This window comes from Zingiber officinale, chromosome 9B (genome assembly GCF_018446385.1).
Source record: "Zingiber officinale cultivar Zhangliang chromosome 9B, Zo_v1.1, whole genome shotgun sequence".
Taxonomy (NCBI): Eukaryota; Viridiplantae; Streptophyta; class Magnoliopsida; order Zingiberales; family Zingiberaceae; genus Zingiber; species Zingiber officinale.
Genome location: NC_056003.1, coordinates 20,479,064 through 20,500,172, shown reverse-complemented (window position 1 = coordinate 20,500,172; position 21,109 = coordinate 20,479,064). Strand labels below are relative to the sequence as shown.

At 34.2% G+C, this 21,109-nt stretch overlaps 2 protein-coding genes and 1 long non-coding RNA gene across 4 annotated transcripts; 2 read left to right on the top strand and 1 right to left on the bottom strand.

Annotated features, from left to right (window-relative positions):
- Positions 1 to 1,057: 1,057 nt before the first annotated feature.
- On the bottom strand, positions 1,058 to 10,649 carry LOC122024002 (protein prenyltransferase alpha subunit repeat-containing protein 1-B-like). Of its 2 annotated transcripts, XM_042582484.1 has the most exons (12): positions 10,244 to 10,649; positions 9,448 to 9,542; positions 8,519 to 8,755; positions 8,348 to 8,455; positions 7,322 to 7,432; positions 5,741 to 5,831; positions 4,494 to 4,562; positions 4,046 to 4,123; positions 3,326 to 3,403; positions 1,724 to 1,774; positions 1,354 to 1,584; positions 1,058 to 1,244 (listed from the first exon to the last, which is right to left on the bottom strand). In XM_042582484.1, the coding sequence occupies exons 2-12, from the start codon at positions 9,531 to 9,533 to the stop codon at positions 1,128 to 1,130; spliced, it is 1,257 nt and encodes a 418-aa protein (XP_042438418.1). In that variant the 5' UTR covers positions 9,534 to 9,542; positions 10,244 to 10,649; the 3' UTR covers positions 1,058 to 1,127. The 2 variants fall into 2 exon arrangements, with proteins under 2 accessions (XP_042438418.1, XP_042438417.1); XM_042582483.1 differs by having other exon boundaries at positions 8,348 to 8,755.
- Positions 10,650 to 12,575: 1,926 nt separating this feature from the next.
- Positions 12,576 to 17,262, top strand: LOC122025014. Its single transcript, XR_006123578.1, has 2 exons — positions 12,576 to 12,714; positions 16,950 to 17,262. It is a non-coding gene; the product is annotated as an uncharacterized LOC122025014 (long non-coding RNA).
- Positions 17,263 to 19,636: 2,374 nt separating this feature from the next.
- LOC122024990 (FCS-Like Zinc finger 2-like) lies at positions 19,637 to 20,437 on the top strand. The gene is made up of 2 exons (XM_042583744.1): positions 19,637 to 19,865; positions 19,958 to 20,437. The coding sequence occupies exons 1-2, from the start codon at positions 19,747 to 19,749 to the stop codon at positions 20,160 to 20,162; spliced, it is 324 nt and encodes a 107-aa protein (XP_042439678.1). The 5' UTR covers positions 19,637 to 19,746; the 3' UTR covers positions 20,163 to 20,437.
- Positions 20,438 to 21,109: the final 672 nt, after the last annotated feature.

The following is a 21,109-nucleotide window of genomic DNA, read 5'->3' as shown; positions in this document are numbered from 1 at the left end:
AAATAATTTTAATAGATTTAAGTAAATTTCAAATAATTTAATCTAAATTATTAAAAAATATCTTAATATAAAAATATTTTATATATAATAAATCGGATTAAATTTAAAAATATTAAGCTACTTTATCTTAATAGATTGCTGCAAGATTTAAAATTTCGAACTGGATTAATGTTTCAGTCCTGATTAAAATGATATTATTTAAAAACCATATTGATAATTTTTTATTAACCATCATCAGAGTAGCACATCACTCCACAATTTTCCATCGAAGAAAATTAATTCCGTAGTACACTGTAATTGAAAATTGACCCGTGAATTTATATTAAATTTCAATAATTTATTAGAATATAAATATACTAAAAATGCTAAAATAAAATATTTTTAAAATGAAAAATAAGTTAGAATGTTATTTTATTTTTTTTGGAAAAAAATCTTTTAATAAAATGATAATAAATAAACAGCATACTTTTTTATTTTTACTTATTATTTTTTAACAAAAAAACTTTATATCAGATTTCTTTAATAAATGAAACATGTCAAATGTATTCTTACTAATATGAACAAATCTACTGTCAATGGAGCATACCCTGAGTCGATCAACATAAATTTCGTGGCCACTAGGTCGCCCTACATGTATTTGATTATACTAACTGAACCGAACTTGCCTAGGCTCAAGCTCAATTTACATTGGCTCAACTCAAGTTCAAACTCGCACAAACTGGTAGAGTCGTGCTTGGTTTTTTTTATTATTTTTTTATTTTTAAAAAATAAATTAATATATTATATATATTATATATTAAAATATATAAACAATATATTTTAGGGGCTTTATTTAGTTCGACGAACTACTAAGTCAGAAATAATTAAACTCGAGCTTAGTTTAATTTTTAATCATGCTGACTCAAACTCGGCTCGAACTCAATCAACTCAAGTTCCTGGGAAGGTAAATTCAGTAGGAATTCTCTTGTCCGCAAATTATGGATCAGGAGATGATCCATTGCATGAGGACATTTAGATAGACTTCATCTTTATCCATTCAAATTAAAAGTCTAAAAAATTAGAAAAGGTTACTGAAAATCTATATAAAATATCCCAAACAAACACAACAGAAGTCACATCCAATGTGGTCAAAGCATCGTCTCCCAGCCTAAAGAATTTACAGCGCAGGTCTTCAGCAACAAGGGTTTCAAGTCTCTGAGTTCACTGAGGATCTCTTCATGCATAGACTCTTGAGACAAGGCAAACTGCAGATGAGAAAAAATGGGTAAATTACAGAAAGGACGCGGAATAAAAGTATGGCAAGTAATTTTATAATGCAAGGAGAGTTTTATAAAAGAAAATGACGCCAGAGACCTTCAGTGTCCAAAGGATATAAGAAGCTGCATACTGTGCTTGATCGAGGGCGTCGTAAAATCCATCAGTGATGTTTAAGAAGGATCGCGCAAACTTCAGCTCTTTTGCGATAAAAGTCTGTGTTGTGGAGCTAATGAGATCTTCAGATTCTGTGACTGCTGCTGCTCCTTGGTTAGTGGTGAAGTGCTTTATCCAACACTGAGTGAGGAACCGACGATGAATCCATAAGGCCTTCAAACAATTTAAAGACCAGGAAGAAATTATTAGCTAGTGCTTTTATAAGGTTAACGAAAAATCTTTGAAGAAAAATACAAGATGATCCTTCTCGATGCTGCAGCAATAATGACTAGATGGCTATCGTGGCCTATACCTCTCTTCCAATGTAGCGTCCAATTAGCAACTCTGTCCATTTAAGCTCCTCCTGTTAAAAAGAAAATGAAAGAAATTTTTCATTCAGCCTTTGTCTTTATTTAGTAATCAGAATAACTAAAAAAACATTTCCTCTATTAACAGGAAACATAAAATGGCTTCACATATTGAAGTAACGTAAGTTTAAATATGGAATTGCAGCTCATGAGCCTCTACAAACCATATGAAGTGGGTCACATATGAGTTTATATCTTATTTAATTTTTTTTTTCATCTTAAATTATTTTTTTAATAAAAAATAAGATGGTGAAACAAGTTGAACTGAATTGAAATTTTTGATTTTAGGCATTAAGTTGAATCAGGCTGGGGTTGAAATGAACCCACCGAGTACACATGGTTATTGATAAATTTGAATTGTTTTATCCAATTTATGGCTGAACCAAATTTTTATGTGGGAGCGGATGCCATCACCTTCAACCCCTCCTTATTTTCTCAGCTTCCTTGTGTCCTTAGGTGAAGTTACTTCTTTGCATCTAAAGATACATCTCACTTATCAATTAGATTGAAGGTAAGCAGTCAGCAGCTCTATTGTGGATGTTAAGAAATAATTATTTATTTCAGACTACTCATGATTAGCTCAGGTGTTTCATATCATTGAAACATCTTTGCTGTTTTGTCGATCAAGGAGAAATTGCAAGGTAAAAAATTTATTTATTATATTTCAATTTTAGTTTGATCTATTTGGTTTAAGATGGAGAAATAATGGTTGTTCATTCATTAGCAGTGAATATTGGTAATTGGGGTAATATCAAGGAAGTTGGGGTAAGATTAGATCCATCAACGTTGAGTTCTATTTAATTTCTAGATTTTGTGTTAATATTATTATTATTAAAGATTTATATTAAGTTTTTATGAGTTATTTCTATATTTGTATTTGTAGATACTCATTAGAGGGGAGTAAACAAATTTCCAAATCACTACTTATTGTAGATTGAGATGGGTAAATTTATCCTTGGGCATTTACACATTCCTCTTGCATAAACTAATATATAAAATTAGATTATGTATATCCTGCTATAACTGTTTTGAAGAAGGGATAATAAATAGTAAAATACACCACAAAAGAAATTAGATTATATGAGGAGGATTAGTATGAGTTTGTTTTCAAAAGTTGAACAATTGATATTCTCATTATTTTCAGTAGATTTCTATTATTATATTATTTTACCTTCCATGCTATTTGTTGATCTATATGTTAATAGTTGTGCACCTTTTTATTTTGTAAACCCCTTATTTGGAGCCTATATTAATGTATAATTATATTAAGGTAACCTTTATTAAAAAAGGTCAGTTAGGTAACTTCCTCAAACTAACTAATAAGATGTAAACCCAAAATAAAATAGTTAGAATGGAAGCAAGGTAAGTGCAATATTAGAGTAAATTACATGACCTTGGCCTACAATAGACCAGACTCACACTAATGAATTTAGTAAATGATGCAAGTGTCTGTCAAGGAAAAAAACACCATGACAGATTTTGAGATATCAATATCCCTGGAATAAATGCAGATACTCTGTCATGATCTACTTGGAAAGAATTTGTACCTTATATAATAAGCAAACATCAAAATTGCAACCGGTGGAAGCCTCATGGTATTCCTTTAGTAAGTTGAGCATCAATTCCTACAGAATACCAAGACAGCCTATTTTTATGCACTTGTACAGTTTATAAGCATCTAACACGCTAGCACTCACATATGATACATGAAAAAAGCAAGATAACTCCTAGATGTATTACATTAAACCTTTCATTACAAAACTTATGGCCAATTTCAATAAGGTGATAAAACTTTAAAATTTGTCGAACATTCCCATAAATGTTTTACTTCACTACTGAAACGTTAATTACATTGACCCTGTTGAGGTTGACGTGAAATTAATTGGCTAAATTAGTATAACTATCAGTGACATGTGCCCAACAATTATTGTCAGGAAAACAAGGAAAATCAAATCTGTTATAAAATGTGGGCGTTTTAGTTCTACTTGAAAGCTGAGCAACTTAAGTTTCTCATATAAAACCACAAGCTAAGACATGGAGTGCAACAAATCAAATTTCTCTAAAAATTTTATAGGTAAAACTAGATGGTCAGACTTGATTGAAAAGTTGGGCATCATTTACAAATTCAATTGGATAATTTTTAACTGGATTGGAATTTTGCTCACGATTCAAGAAATATTTTGTAGTGTAACTGTGAATCTAATTCTAAAACATTATTGATGATTTAATGAGTCAACAAAAAAAGGGAAGCCTTTAAAAAAGCTTACTCTGCGGTAGTGGAAGCAGCAATTATCAGCAACATGCAACTCTGTCCATTTTTTTGATTTGGCCAATTCATGAAACACCTGAAATTATCATGGAAAAATTGACCATTTGCACATTGTGTTTTGAAATTAAGTTGCTATGAAGATAGATGTTTTAATATACTCACAAAAAAGTATATATGGAAATAAAAAAAAAAACTCCAATGGACTATCATACAGAACAACTCACATGATATTTTAGGACCAAACAAATCAACCGCCATCTTAAACAGTCATGGATACATTAGCCAAATATTGTGATGTCATGTGGCATGGATCAGCACGTCCTTTACTTACAAAACAGGCAATTCATTTTTGGCCATTGCTAGCCAGGTGTATCATGCCTAAGAAGCTAACATTGCATAGAATGGCAGCTATGCAAACTAGTAAAATAAAACAGTTTAAATCTAACCTGATCACTATTCATGCAAGATATAAGCCAGCAACGGTGGCCCCATGCTCGATAGTTCATTTTGGATTTCTGCAAATAAGTAAATCAGTCAGATAGGATAAGGATAAATTACCAAGTGTCAAACCCATTTTCCGAGCTTGACAACATTCCCATAAGTCAAACCAGATTAGTTAAATATGACGACATCAAAAATACATGATGACTGGAAGTTAAATGACAGGCAGCAAGACAGCCATACAGACAGTGCTTATGCTACGAGAGGAAAAAACATCCAAAAGAGACAGATGGAAACCATATTAGAACTTATTCTTCTTGTCGTCCAGATTGTTTTTGCTACATATACTACATTATAATGTAGCAAAAAAACAATCATGCTAGGAAAGACCAGACAGTGGATTTCACTAAAATTCAACAGCAACTACCGTGTGATTCTTCATCTAAATAGACTAAAATATGTGAAAATTATGTCACATTGGAAAAGGGAAAGAGAGATATTCCTAAGTTGTTCTAACTTATGCTACACCATCAATGCCAACCCCCACTGTGAAATAAACAAGGAAAAAGTGAAGGGTACACTTGGCCTTGACAACCAACGTTCAATGCCAAAAACCGAACCATGAATTCCACTCATAAATGGCATAATGTACCGTCATGACGTATGTGCCTTATTTGCAAAATATGGACTAGATGGTCACTCATGCATCTAGATTCAAGATAGTGTAGGGTTCAATCATTGTTGAAGGCTGATATGGATAAAGAAACTAGTCCGTGGCTAAAGGATTGCATTAAAAGCTTGAAATATAAGCACATTTTCATGAGTGGGGAAAAAAAGTAGAAATATAAATAATGCAATCTTATAAGTAGGCAATGTACAAATAGTTTAGCTAGTATGAAGATCATAATTATAAAGATAATAGTGTAGAAGTAAAAGAGTGTGGTTACATCAGGATAAGCAGCAAAACTCAAGGGATTGCCATCAGTTAAGGTGACAATATCCCTTTCAAACAGTAGAGTGCAATTTAATAATACAAACCCGCCCAATAGATAGTCTGTGCATTATTTGGTATTTGCATTTTTTTAGCAGATTTGTTGGTTGTTTCAATTCAAATGTTTAGTATTACATTCACTAGCATATCTTTCATTGTTGGCATGGTCAAATCAGCTCTCACGCTAACACTGACATGAATAAAAAGGATTTCAAGAACATCATGATATCTGAAGAAGCCCCATAAGTATGAGAAATATACCTCTGCTATTTTCTCTACTAGGTCAGATTCCTCTCTGATAATTCCAGGTGAATCCTGGAGGAAATCTCCTACTATCTTAATCACCCATCTCCTGGACCCCCAAAAAACATGTCTCTCATGAATATAAGATCACTATCTAAAAACAAAAATAGATAATACATCAAAATCTAAAGAGAATTAGAGATATGACAATTCGCTAAAAATTATAGAATGATTTTGACAACAAAATATAATTATCTATCTATGTTGAAAAATGAACACTCTGAATATAAGTTTGCTATATAAAATAAAAATAAAAAAAGCATATGACGGATCAAAATTAGGGAGCATTAGGAATGACCAATCTTAAAAATTATAGAATGATTTCGACAACAAAATACAATTTCATCAGAATATATGCAAAAACTTGACATCAATTTATAATGACAGGGACGTCATTAATATCATAATTTACAGGAAAAATAATACACGGCCAGTGCAGTGCCTATAAACTAGGCTCAACCAGATAGTACTTGATCAGGTCTTTCCTTGCTCAAGTCCTAACCAAACCTTAGGCCAAACTCATTTTAGGGATTTGAAGCACATAAAACTAATCACCATAGGCAGGACCAAGCAAAAGCCCTTAGGCAACTTCACAGCATATAACTTTATTTTTTTGTCTACTTTTTATTACCTTTTCTACCATTATATGGTGTTCTAATTAGCCACTGGCTCACTAGATAGTGGGGACAAGAGAAAGAGGTCACTTCAATAGGGTCCCTATCCAGGGTGAGATGATAGATGCTAATCTTTCATAGCAACTGATTAAATAATAAAATGAAAAGTGGGTTTACTGAAGACATCATGTGAACTAACTTAGTTCGACTTGAAAACAAGGTTACTTTAAAATATAAATCCATACTAGGTATCAGTTTTTGGTCAGAACTATACAATTTCAGTATTATATCTTGCCAACACTCAGCAAACGATTGCACAAGTAGAAGCATGCTGAGATAAATTTGAATAGATTTTGTCCTTTTATTTTCCTTACATTTGACTTTTGAAATTATATACATACATGCATATAACTCCTTAAACATCATATCGTGATAGATTACTAGAGTACCATATTGTGTCATTTGTTTAACTAAACATCAGATAATTAATTTTAACAACGTTCCAAAACTCTCCCTTTGCAAAAACTAATCATAACATCAAGATAAATAATCATACAATTAATATATTAACTTTAATCTGTTTAATTAAATAAGATTAATCCCTTATAGCAATATAACTTACCGATCTAAGTGTCAATAATATTTGTTAAATCTTAGTTATAACCCACTGCTCTTCAATTAATATGTTTAATTAAGAAAACTCTATCTTGTGACCAAAAGACAATTTCAGGGAGGTTTTTGATATAGAATCAATTTGTTTGCAAAAAATTGCCCATATGTGTAAATATCAATCTAGTACACTTTAAAGTGTTTAACATATTTGATCAGTATCATCTTCCTGATATGTTAGCAAGTTCCTAGCCAACTAAGTAGTTTAGCTTACTAAAATGTTATAAAATCAAATATATACATATAAACATGTTACCTCTGACTCCAGGCAGATTCAACTTTTGGAGCACCTGAAAGGATAAGTGAAGAGAATCGAAGCTCCTCGAGAAACAATGCCATCTCATGTTTTCTTGAAAGAACTAGCTTTCTGAGAAGGTACAACAATTCAACCATCATCAAAATAATTTGTATCGAATGAAATGTACATCTTGTAGAGATACATAGTGTCCATTGAACATAAAATAGCAGTATATTATTCAGATAAATTCATTAGCAATTGTTCAATTTGATCACTGATCACAAGAATTTATCATTGTATAATGATTTAGACACCATATTATTTTCTGATTATTAAGGTACTTTACATTATGTTATATATTATATCATATGTAAAATTATATAGTGGTAAGCTTTACTAAATCAATTAATGGTAATCTTTACCAAATTAATTAGGTTGTTAGTTAAGTATAACAAAAAAAATGCATTTCTATCACAATTATACTCTACTTTTTCACAATAGATTTTTTTTTCTATTTTGAAAAATAGATAGAAAAAAAGATCCAACCCCAATATTTATTCTACATAACATACCACATCCATGCCAAAGCAACTAGTTCTAACTGACCTTGTTTAATATAGAGGAGTACAATACACTAATTAATGTCAATCATTTATCTTAAAATAAAAAACTTGATGTTCTTGGGGATATGCCAATTCTGCTTATTCCATGACTTTATTATTGTACATAACGGACTTTTTGAGCATATGGTAGAAACTGATTTTTCTATAGAAAAAATCTTCCCTGGAACTAAAATTTCCTTTTTTTATTCCAAATATTTCTATGAATACATTTTTTAAAACAAAAGTATGTTTTTAAGGACTGTCATTCACAAAAAAGGTCACTTATTATCATTGTGTGACTAAAGACATGTATTGTTCAAAATGAACAGTTCGTTTTTGCCTTTTTTTATATTTAGAAGAAATAAAATAAGCATGCTTACAAATAAAAGAGTAATGCTCAGATCCTAGCTACCATAAGGGAAAGCATTAAACTAGAACTGACCTGTCATTCCAAGCACTGCTGAAGTTGCAGCTTAAAATCAGTAAGGCCTTTGTGTGTTTTAGAATTTCATCTTCAAGAAGGTGATCAAAGTTTGCCTGAGCAGATGCACTGCAAAAGGCACCTTTGTTCAGTGTTAAGTTGATAGATGCTTTATATCTTCTAGATGCGTACATATATGCATGCCGAGCAGCAATGTACAAATGAGATAGCACATCAGTGGAGATTGCCAATTTATTATTTCTGTTCCAGAAAAAATTCTTGTCATATTGAACTGTATTCAACTCTGCTATATTAGTCTCTAGACTAACATCAGCCAACTGAATAGGAGTGCACTGGTCAAGAGAAGAACCACTTAAATCCTGATCTAGTGAAGCAAACTGAGATGGGCCCAAGAAACCTATTTCATCACTGCAATAAACAGAAAATCCAAAAAGCGAGATCATTTAAAAAGTCAGATCATAGAAGAACAATTATTTATTATTGCTTTAAATGACACAAATTAAGAAGCATATGAGAAACCAAAGAGCTTGAATAGTCATTATATGATACACAAACGGCAAACCAATATCACATGAACCTTTCTTACAAAAATATTGTTTTAAAATTAAAAGAAAAAATATTTAAAGAAATGAAAAGATGGTTGCAAGATCAAAGAAAAGCAAATATTTCAATGGTGATGCTGAGGTGAGCTTTTCTATCATGGACCATGGTAAAGTTGCTCCTACAGAACCTAGTTTCAATAAAAGAATTACTCATTCTAGTAGCCTTTTTTTTTAATCTTTCATATGGTCATATGGGTGCTGCTGTATCTTAAACAACTTACTAAATCAGTGGGCAATGAAGCATATCTTGTAGAATTGAATCTGTAAAACATTCAGAGAGCTATTCCAGAATTTTTCTCTAGTCTTAGGAAGCCCTTATTGGCTCTAATGTAATCAAACTACCTCCTCCATCAGTTAGAGAACTTTAATATGTGCCCGTGTAAAGAATCTTCATGAATCATGATATAATTAGGAAAATCATTTGGTATGGGAAAGACAAAAAGGAAACTACAAAATGCATATATTTTCATAAAGGAAAATGGAACTTAGCAGGCTCACATGAGTTTATCTCCTTCCAGTATACCTTCAAATTGCTCCAGTAGAGACATTTCACTTCCTCGTGAGAAACTTGAATCCTTTTCCATTTTCAGTATCTAGAAGATGGAAAAAGAAGTAAGCCAAATTATATGGATTCATCAAAGAAACAATTGAAAAGGCTGAAAACAGAGATATAATTTGTCTATTCAATTTTCTAATTTTAACAAACAAAATATCAGGACCGCGATGAACTTAGTGTTGCTTACGCAGTGTGCATCCAGGGAGAAAGGAAGAGAAGGGGAAGAAGAGAAATGAGGGGAGGAGATAAAGGAGGGAAGGGAGAGGGAGGGAGGGAGAGGAAAAAGGAGGGAGAAAGTTGTGTATTCGGATGAAAATAGGGAAAGAATGGAAGGAGGAAAAAGGCCTCTGCTGCACGCTGCCCTCTGAAGCTCGCCGTGCCACCCCGAGGCTCGCCTTGCTTCTCAATCCCACCACCTTCCCTCCCTGAGCCACTGCACGTCCCTCCCGAGCTCACCGACCATCCTCCGCCGCCCGCTCGCCGCCACCTCTCCCGTCTCTACCCTCCCTCCTCGAGCTGCTAAACCTAACTCCCTAGCCGCTGCCGAGATCGCCCGAGGCAGTGGCTTCGTGCGGGTACGAGAAAAAAAAAATCGTATTTCACGCTAGTTGATTCCAAATTGCTTCCGCGGAAACCCTGACGATCAATTTCTCCAGGAGCACACAGCCTTGTTCTAAATTTCTCTGATCAATTCAGAAGGGGGGAAAAAATCAAATTGCAAGAAAAAAAAAATCATACCTACTAAAATGCTTGATTCAAAGGTCTGCTTGAACTGTCCTTTTCCAACCCTTTTTCTGCCAATCCTTCCGATTGACAAGCCTCCTATGCCGTCCTCTCCAACTTCCTACACCTTGGACTCTGACAAGAACTTCCCCAACCATTTCCGGCAAAACCACCCTCCACCATCAAGGGCACGAACATCTACAATCATTTCGAGACGGTTCCAGGCACATCCAGCGATGCAATGCCCAGAAAGCGAGCCTTAACTGAGAGGCGATTCTCTGAGATCGGTTTGAAGTGGCGTTCCAGACAGCGGAGCGGCGAATCGTGACACCTCGTGGATGGCAGCAGATAGTTGCGGCGCCGGGAAGAGAAGAGCCACAAGCATCCACCGCTACAAGCCTTTTCTCTTTTCTAAGAAAAATTCCATTTTTTTTTATAAAAAATCAGGTTAAATAAATAATTTTCCTCGTTCGTCAAAGTGATAATATTTATTAAATAAAATGATAATAATAAATTATAAAAAATATTTTGATAATACTTATTGAAATATAGAATAACAAAGATAATAACATAAGGCTATGTTTAGTTGGGTGTAATATAATCTTGCTTGTAATGTAATTAAATTCGTAATGTAATGTAATCTTGATTACATTACTACGTTTGGTAATGTAATGTATGTAATCTTTCATTTCAAGGATGATATTACATTCTTTTATTTGGTGTCTATTATTTTTTATAAAGAATGTAATTCGTATTATTATAAAATGACAAAAATATCCTGCGACCTTTATCGATGGTCGTCGCACCTCTGCCGGAGCTTGCAGCAACCAATGGTTGTAGCCGTTGGCCTCCTCCGTCGACAGTCGCCACCGACAACCGACGACGACGACAATCGTCGGCAGCGGCCGGCGGTGGTCGCCGACCGCCGGCCGACGGCGGGAGGTGGTCGCCGTCGCCTCCGGCGGTGGTCACCCGCGGCCGGCGATGGTCGCCGGTGGTGGCGGTGGCGGTGGTGGCGGTGGCGGTGGTGGCGGCGGCGGTCATGGTGGTGGTGGTGGTGGCGATGGCAGCGGCGGTGGCGATGACGGTGGTGGGCGGTGGTCGTCGGCAGTGGCGATGGCAGCGGCGGTGACGATGGCGGCGGTGGGCGGTGGTCGCCGGCAGTGGCAACCAGCGGTGGTCGCAGGCAGCGGATGGCGCCCACAGTGGACTAGGGGTATATTCGTCATTTAAATTTTGATTAAACGGTAACCTCGTAATGTAATCCGATTACATAGTATTTGTTTTGTAATCCAGATTACAAAATTTCACTATCTTTTGTAATAAAGATTACATTTAAAATTAAAACAAATAAAATAATCAACCTTGTAATATAATCCTGATTACATTACAAGACATATTACATCCTACCAAATGTAACCTAAGGCATTTATAATTATAAATACTGGAGGTGCAATAAAATCAAGTTGTCCAATTTGACTAAATTATTTTAATTACCCAGTTCATCTGATAGACCCTACCAATTTAGGTTCATATTCATGATTTATTATTGGGATTTGATGTAAAGGTGAATGCTTATGTGAGAAATTAATTGACATTTTCATAATTGCAAATGAATGATATCTAGGCAAAAATAAATAAATTAAAAGGGCATTTATTTTTTATAAGATTGTCAAATAGTGGTATAAAAAACCTGCCCTAATTATTTATTAGTTTCCAAACACTACATCAAAGTCCTTTTGTTCTTTGACCCAAACTAGTCATTTGATCTTGGTGTAGTTTTTATCTAGACAGTATGGCTTTGACATGTCTAAATTCTTTTGGAGAAGAATACTGGAGATATCACTCATTCTAAACAATTTAATATTAACAATTTCATGATAAAATTAAATAGATAAATCATGAGGAACATTTTATTTTACATGAGAAATTTTTCAAACACATATTTTATATATATTAAAAATTAATTCTAAAATATATTGGAATAAACACCTACCTAAATATCGACTATGTGAATCCACATTTCACACAACTTTGATAAACAAATTGAATTATCAATTTACAAGCTCTGTTTGTACTCTTGTCCATAATTTTGTATTGCACTTGTAACGTCATATAAAATTTTAAATTATATAAATTAAAATAATATTTTGAGCTAATACATAGATGTTTATCATTTACATAATTTAAAAAAAAAATCTAGTGAAATTTTATTTTTATTAAAAAATATATTGGCAAATTAAAAGTTCCCCAAAATGTATGGGCCTACTTTTTTGGCCCGGCCCAATTAGGAGATTAGCTTCCATTAGAGGGCAAAGTGGAGAAGAACTGTAAACAGATCGAGATTGGAGAGAGCGAGAGCGAGAGAGAGAGAGACGTGAAGAAAGATGATTTACCGGAGCTGGTCTCTGATGTCGTCCACGGTGGTTATATGGGGAAGCGTCGCCGCTGCTGGCCTCGCCGGGATTTTCGTCTTCGGTGGCAAGGTGTGTTTTCGCTGGCTGTTTTCTTATTGTTCTTCAATTATTTTTCGGTCATTTTTTTTTTTTTTTTTTTTTGAGTCATTGGATATTTGAATTCGTTGGTATTGATGCTGCGACCTATTTTTTATATGGGGAAAATGATTCTTATGCCGTTCGGAAAAAAGAAGGAAAAGTAGGTTTTCCCCTTCTTTTAGGGAAATCGAGTTAGTTGATTGTCGATTCCTTCTGCCTCCATTAAGGCAACTAACGGAAAAGATATTGTATTCCAACCAATCTGTTCAAATCTCCGAAGTATATGCATACCTTTCTCCCTCCATTCCCTGCTAACCGGTACTACATTCGCCAACCAATCCGGATAATGTGTTGATCTAAGGTATGAAATTTAATCTTCGTGTAAAGTTTACTTGTTGGGGCGATTCCTTTCCCTTTAGGGGTTGGGGTTGTCATTATTCGGCGCCTTAAAAATTGTGAGGAAATTGGATGCTGCAAGTACGAGAAGTTAGTTTCTTGTATGTGAATTGGCATGCATTCTGTTAAATCGCTACTAGATGCAGGAGATTGACTTGCACTTAGCTTCTGTTGTTGGCAACTTCTTAGTGGAAACCAATGTTAAGTTGCTTGTATATAGTAAAATACATAGGAATAGAGAATTGGGTTTGATGCAGTTTTAAACCACACTTAACTTAACTGGGATGGCATACTGAGACAAACAGTGATGACTATAGGCACTGAGCAAATTAAATGTTGTGGAATAACACAGTGTGAGGTGATTATTACACTCTTAACATAAGAATCTATACATTTAAGGAATGTTAGACAAGGTCATGTAAGATACAATGACTTGAGGGATGGCTACAGATAAAAAAAAATTATATCTTGTCAGGATACTTATCAATGTTATTTCAGGTTAATTAGAAGCAAATGGATCATGGTTAAGAAATCAATATTTAGTTTGAGGTGAGAAAAAATAACAGGAAGTAGATATTTGTCAATTTACTTATCCGCTCAAAAAGAAGACATGAGTAGTCTTAGGTACATTGGTAAGCCTTTGAGTTCAATCGCCATTGTGATTATGGTTGACCAAGAACCCCAAAATGTTTATTCATTGGGCATAAAACAAACACAATACATCTACCTTATCGTAACTTGCCTCTTGAAGTATAGAACACTTTACATCTTGTTTAAAGCTTGTAAGTTTATATTAAATTCCAATTTCAATTATTAAGGGCAAATTACAATTTGTTTGCCCATTTTAGCTCGCTTTTCCTCTAGTACTTCACTATGTTTAGGGATGGCAATGGGGCAAGTTAAAACTCGGTCGTAATAAACCCGTCTTGGGTTTAGACTCGTCGTGGATCCAGGGCAGGTTACGGATTTAACCGGACCCACTCCGTATAATATTTTTTATTTTTTATTAATTATTAATTGAATAAAAATTGATAGATTTTAATTTGTGATAATATTTTTTGGTTACAAAATATTAGTAATATAAATGATGAAAATAAATTTAATGTTTAATTAATTTTTAAAAAAAAATATTTTGTATTTCAAAAAAAAAAAATATGGCGAGTCTAACCCTGATCCGCCCCGTCACGAACGTTCGCGGGACAGGGCAAGTCCCGGATTTGGCCAAACCCGCCCTAACCCGGACCTGTTGTCATCCCTATGTTAGTAGATACTACTAATCATTATCACAGTTTGAAAAAAATAAATACCCAAAGATAAAGTTGTCATTTTATCGGACTAAATGCATATAGAGTTATTTTCTTCCACAATATGTTTTTATCCATTATATCTCCACGTCAATCATCCCCTTCCCCACGATGGACTCATCAAACTCTATATTGGAGAAACTGACTAAAAGATGACAGCCACTCTTGCACATCTTTGTTGAACATGGTATTTGATTATATCAGCAAGGTTGGATCTGATGTAGTGAAAGTTATAGTTGTCAATCCCATCACGCTGCCTTTTCTCAAGTGACAATTAGACGGTGATATATCTGCCCCAAAGCCTAGTGCACCTCACCATGGGCAGGGGTTGACTGAGGAGGTTTGTGCCACAATCATGGGGTGTCGTAGAGGCTTTCTAGAGACATCATTGTGTCTATGGTGTATGTGTCAACTTTTTTTTACTTCAGGTACTTTGGCAATTGCTTAGGTGGCATTGATAACTTGAAGCGGAGGAGGGAGTTTATTTTTGGCATGACATTCTTCTGACTTGCGAAAAATGGATTGTTGCCTAGTAGAGTCAATGAATCACGCTATTTTTGGATTAATTCAAAGAAAATTCACAAGATAAGCATGATACATGATGTACTATCATGAAAATTTGAGGATGAAAGAGAAAACAGTGAAGAGACTGCTGTTCAAAACCATGGGTGGTAATGGCAGATGGGTATTTTGCTAATGACGTCAAATGCACATGGGTGAAATGCTTTGTTAATTACCACAGGTCGGTTACTTGAGAATAACCCAAACCATAAGTAGGTTCCCTATTTTTTGATCTCATCCTTAACAAAAAGAAAACCTTTCAGATTTGAAAAATGTTAGATTTATACCCTCACTAAGGTAACAGAGATGAAAATTACGAACAATAAGCTGTGAGTTCAAACCATGTCTATCAGAATTAGTGATATCAAACCGAAAGAGACTATTTGAGTTGGATTAATATCGGTAAATGAGAAATTGACCATCTTGCGAAGGTTAATTGGGAAGTTTAAAAACTAAATATTTGAATATGAGTTAGTCTCCCTAAAAACTAGAAACGTATATGGAATTGCTTGAATTTTGGTTAAATTGAAAAGAAAAAAAGTGCAATCTATGGGAATTTGGTTGTCACATTGATTGTGAAAAACTTATTGTTCCCTGTGTTTCCCAGAATGAATCATAATGAACGTATTTAAGGAGGCAAGTCTTTGACGCTTGCTTATAGTCTAACTTAAAATAGCTGGCCTTGCAATCACTCACAACTTGTCTTGATTAATTTTTCGCCGTTGCTATTATTCTCAATTTTCCACTGGCCAGACCAAGGGACTCATCATTGCCTCATTGTATCTTGTTTAGTATCAGATTATGATGAATCAGAAGAAACATAGTATCTCAATAATCAAGGGCCACAAAACCCTCATCATACCTGATTAGAATCCACTTGAAATCCCAATTTAACCCATGCCCTAGAACATAAAATATTGGATAATAATATTATATTGTTTGATATTATTATCAATAATCTAATAGTTATAACATTTTCAATAATTTAATGTTATTTAATATTTCAAAAGTATGATTTTATAAAATAATAATATTGATTAGTTATCTGATGATGATAAGAGTAATATGATACTTTGTTCATCTAATGATCATATATTATATAGTATCATTCTAACTTCAATAAATACTATTTTTATTTATATCGCATGGCTGTTAATATTTCAATGTTTAGTGAAACATAATATGCATTTATACTAAGATAGAACATCTGTTATCTCACATATCAATTTACCTCTTCTCTTTTTATGATCTTTTTATTAATTTGAATTATTCCATTTCTACAATTCAATATGATCAATACTGACATATTTTGACCATCTGATTTCAGTATCAATCTTAATTTTGACAATTATGATCCCAACTATTTGGCAATTTTGGGATGAATTGTGTCATTTGTGATGTTCAACCCTAGAAAAATTCTGAATAGGTCAATCCTGTATTTTATTTTTTGATTGTATATGTGATTTGATTATAAAAGTTGTATTTTATAATCTGATATGCTTGAGTGATTGTTAATTGATATGCTTGAGTGATTGTTAATTGAACCTTTAGAATGACACAAAACATAAGAACAAAGCTCTTTGCCAGCTACACTTGCTTTTTCACTCTCATGTATAAACTTGTATTTATGGTTTATTAGATAAAATACTAATTGTAGATTCCTCTCATTTGATTGAAATATAAGAAATGAAAGTCTATTTCTCACTTTCTATTAACATAAGAGTTGGACCCACTCATTTTTTGGGGGAAAAAAATTAGCCCTATATATCGGGATAATTCTCTTTCTTGGGAATTAGTTTCAGACAACCTCTATGCAAGATATAGGAGTTTAGGTCACCTCTACTGTATAACTTGAAGCAACACTTAACACTCTTGTCTTGCCATCCGAATGGACAGCCCCCGCTGGCTAAAGACTTCATTACAAATCATTTTATGTTCATGACTGAATTGCCATGGAACTCACAGGAGAAGTTTCAAGAATATCTGAACCGCGAGGGTGCGAGGCTTCGACAGCAAGATAGGGCCAAGATTGAAGCAAACAGAGCCTAATGGAGTTAGAACCCAAATGAAGCCAAGATGAATCGCATTCCTAGCCGTCTTTATTTCCCCTACTGTTGCCGTTTCAGGTCCAATAAATGTTGTCGATCGTCACAAACTTCCACTGCAATTTGGTCCCCTGGTGTGGTCCAATCCAAATAAAACGAATATAATACAATTTGAAACTTCTGATGCCTCGAACTGTGTACTAAATTTTGATAGTTTGATTTTTATTTTTTTATTGTTTCTAAGCAAATTATTTATGTTTAATATGATGATTGGGGTGGCACCGTGAATTAAAGAAAATAAACAATGAGAAACCTGGAATAATATAACACTAGTTGTGAGTCCTTTTATATTGGTTTTGCTGTGTGTTTTGCTGTATGTGCGGGTGGAGGGAAGGAGAGTGATTGTGATATTTGTTTTCTTTTAACAATTTAGATGGTACTTTTCTCTATACAAGAATCCATGAGCACCAGGTTTAGTGGAATGGGAAAGTGGTTTTGCTGGTTGGTGTGGCATTCTTCTTAGCGTAGGACCAGTCCACATCATGTTGCCGTGGACATTCATTCATTTCATGAATAAAATACCTAGATCAGGCCCTCAGTAGAGAAGAAGAATTTAGAATTTGGAAATGTCCAATTCAAACCTTCCATTCTTCATTGTGTAGGAAAAGTTTGCCAACACCTTTGAAGGTTGTGCGGTTTGCACTCCTATTAATTTGATACTATAACTAGTTTATGTCTATGAGGTTGCACATCTTTCTTCATTGTCCTGGAAAATTCTCAAATAATTGATTTATATCATGGCAACGACCTCTTTTAGACATGCGCACCCACTTTTAGTCGCCTGGAGATATTATTGAGCTTTTTTCATAATTATTTGGAACCAGCTACATGAAACTACTTGGAAAAAAATATATATAGATCCACTATATTAACGGTCCATAGATATAGAGGGAGGTAATATAGATACACAAGTGTTAAATATATGGTAGAATAAATTTCAAATTATTTTCTGATCATTATATCAAAGATATTATGCGTTTAGTGTCTGGTCCTGGGCTACATGAAACTACTTGAAGACTATAGGCAACTTGAACCATTTGTCTAGTTTCTCCTTATAAAACAATTTAAAATAAGATGTTATTTTAGTGCCGACTTGTCTAATATCTCCTTGTAAAAGAATTTTCAATGAGCTTCTAGTTTAGAGTGGTTATTAAAATGAAATATAATTGATTGAGACAGTCCCTTGAGTTAACGTCAAACTCATTGTCTCTTGGAAATTACTCACTTGAAAAGTGTCCTTAATTAAATTATGGCTATATGTTCATGTCACCTCTTCATTCTTCTTCTTCAAAGGTCATTTGCAATTTGCAAGTTTCGCAACTAGTTTGCAACTTGCCCTGGTGATTCAATCCAAGAAACACAATTTGGAGGTGGGGCATTGCATTGTTTCAACGAAATAATAATAATAATAATAATAATAAGCTGAGCAGATTGATTAGTTCAACTACGTACCAAGCTAGTTTAGTAAGTTGTGATTGTTACAAGTAAAAAAAAATACTCAAAATAAATGCGAATGTTGAATTTTACTAAAAGATGTATATTCCTAATTAATTTTCCCCCAAAAATATCTTTTTAAATGTTATTTTCTTTAAAGAATATCCACAAGTCAAATCAAATGCCCTTTTTTATTCATATGGTTAGAAGAGCGCTTATTTTTAAAAAAAATTTATCAAAATAATATTTCATTCTGAAATATCCTCCAGTGTATCATATTGAAGCAATTTTGATTAAAATTACTTTTCACTTTGGAGTAACTTTAATTAAAATTACTTTGAGATTTTAAGATGATGCATTGCCCTAAAGTGTAGTTTTTATCAAATGTTGGGCAAAGTTGCTCGATCATGGAGTAGTTTTGACTCAATTTTAAATTGCTACAATTTAAGATGTGCAACTTTGATTAAAATTGTTCCAGGATGATACAATTTTGATCAAAGTTATTTCAAGATGAAGTGTATTTTTTTTTAATTGACATAAAATATCCAGCTTTTTTAATCAACTAATAAAAAAATAAAAACATACTCCCTTTTTATTTTCTGTCATATGCAATTCAAATAAAATTTTAAAAATAATATCCTAATATGTTTATTATTAGTGTCTACACACTCAAGTTGTTAAAATTGTAGCTATAGCGAGTTGATTTATAAATCTTGTTGGGACTTCAAAATTGGGTAAAATGCATGTAAACTAGCTCACGGATTAATTCACAGTATATCTTCTTTATTAAAATAAACCTTTTAGACCACAATCTACTTTACCAATTAACTTATCACTTCAAAATCAGAACATTGTGTCATGAATTTTGACGAAAGCGATTTTTTGCTTCTTTCCAAAACTGATTTACAAAATGGATACAATTTTATGGCAAGCTTATTTACAAAACAGCTTGCGACATCAAAACGTGCAAGAATATTTATGGATCTACCTTTAAAAGAGAATTTTAGTTAGGAATCCATTATTTATTTATTTTAAACTCAGGTCGTCCAAAGCTCAGCCAATAGATTTTTTGCTTCCTGCTAGTTTTCCCACCCCTGGGTTTCCCTTCCCTTTGCGGCCATATAACTCGCTGCACCTGGCTCCTCCTCTACCTTCAACAACTGAACTGAACTGAAATTCAGTGCCCTCAAAGAGATCCCAAAGCTAAGCTCACCATCGAGACCATGTCGTCCCTTAGGTTCTTCCGCGACCACCCCGCTGCCCGCCTGCGCCACCACTTCCTCGACGCCTGCTTCCTCTGCAAGAAGCCCATCGCCCGGAACGAGGACATTTTCATGTACAGGTTCGCTCAAACAATCGACTATACTGAGATTGAGGAAATTAATTAATATGCCGAGGAGTGACATATTCGGATTATGCTTTTTTGTTTTGCAGAGGGGACACTCCTTTCTGCAGCAGGGAGTGCCGGTGGGAGCAGATGGACATGGACGAAGCTCTCGAGAACGATCGAGTGAACTCGTTGCCATTGTCGACGTCGTCGTTGCCTATGAAAAGGAAGCCGACCTTGATCGGTGTTCCTTCTAACTGTGAGGAGAAGAACTGCTTCAGGGCCGATGCTACTGCAGTTGTCGCTGGCTAACTACTTTATCAGAAATGAAGGAATCTATCGAGGACTCCTGGACCATGTTTGTTGTGCACCAGAGGAGTTTCTTATTTAAAAAAAAAAAATTAAAATCATGCGTTTATTGACAATTTCTTTTGTTAGGAACTGGTTTTCTTCGAGCCTTCCAAGGATATTCGCTAAATAATTATTGATGACTATTTATTGACGATGGATGTAAATATATATTTGAGCCACCGCCAGTTCCACCGTATAAATAGATTTCCGAATGAATTTGGATTTGATATATAAAATGCTCTATTGTTCAACTCACTTTCAAAATTTTGGGACTGTTTTGATAGGTGATCATTGATCCCCTTGCATCAAATATAATTTACTAGTGGTGGCGACTTGTTGGAAAGAGATGAACTGGAATGAATCCATGCTTAGGAGGGAACGGAAAGAGATTAAAAAAAAAATAGTTTCCCCCTTCTTTTAGGGAAATCGAATTGGTTGATTGTCGATTCCTTCTTCCAACCGATCTGTTCAAATCTCCGAAATAGCAGACCTTGTTCCCTCCATGCATTCCCCGCGAACCGGTCCTCTATTAGCCAACCAATCCGGATAATGTGTTGTTCTAAGGCATGGGATTTAATCTTCGTGTAAAGTTTACATGAATTGGCGTGATTTCTTTTCCTTTAGGGGTTGGGATTTGTGATCACTTGGTGCCTTAAAATTGTGAGGAAATTGGATACCACAAGTGCAATCGAGAATTCTTGTGTGTATGTGAATTGGCATGCGTTCTATTAAATCGGTACTAGATATATGCAGGAGATTGACATGTATTTATAGCATATGTTGTTAGCAACTTCTTGTCTTTTTAAAGTAGTACGGTAGTTAAGGTATAAGGTACTGTCATATGAGGTCTTGGAATCGAAATTCAATGTGTCTGAACATGCCTTCCTTCATGCTTTGGCCACCTGTAC

Excerpts from the sequence above, each read along its gene's own strand:
- LOC122024002 (XM_042582483.1), bottom strand. The coding sequence starts at position 9,533 with ATGGAAAAGGATTCAAGTTTCTCACGAGGAAGTGAAATGTCTCTACTG. Across the intron at positions 7,433-8,347 it reads AGCAGTGCTTGGAATGACAG|AAAGCTAGTTCTTTCAAGAA; the intron begins GTCAGTTCTAGT and ends GTACCTTCTCAG. Across the intron at positions 4,124-4,493 it reads CTTGCATGAATAGTGATCAG|GTGTTTCATGAATTGGCCAA; the intron begins GTTAGATTTAAA and ends TGATAATTTCAG.
- LOC122024990 (XM_042583744.1), top strand. The coding sequence starts at position 19,747 with ATGTCGTCCCTTAGGTTCTTCCGCGACCACCCCGCTGCCCGCCTGCGC. Across the intron at positions 19,866-19,957 it reads GAGGACATTTTCATGTACAG|AGGGGACACTCCTTTCTGCA; the intron begins GTTCGCTCAAAC and ends TTTGTTTTGCAG.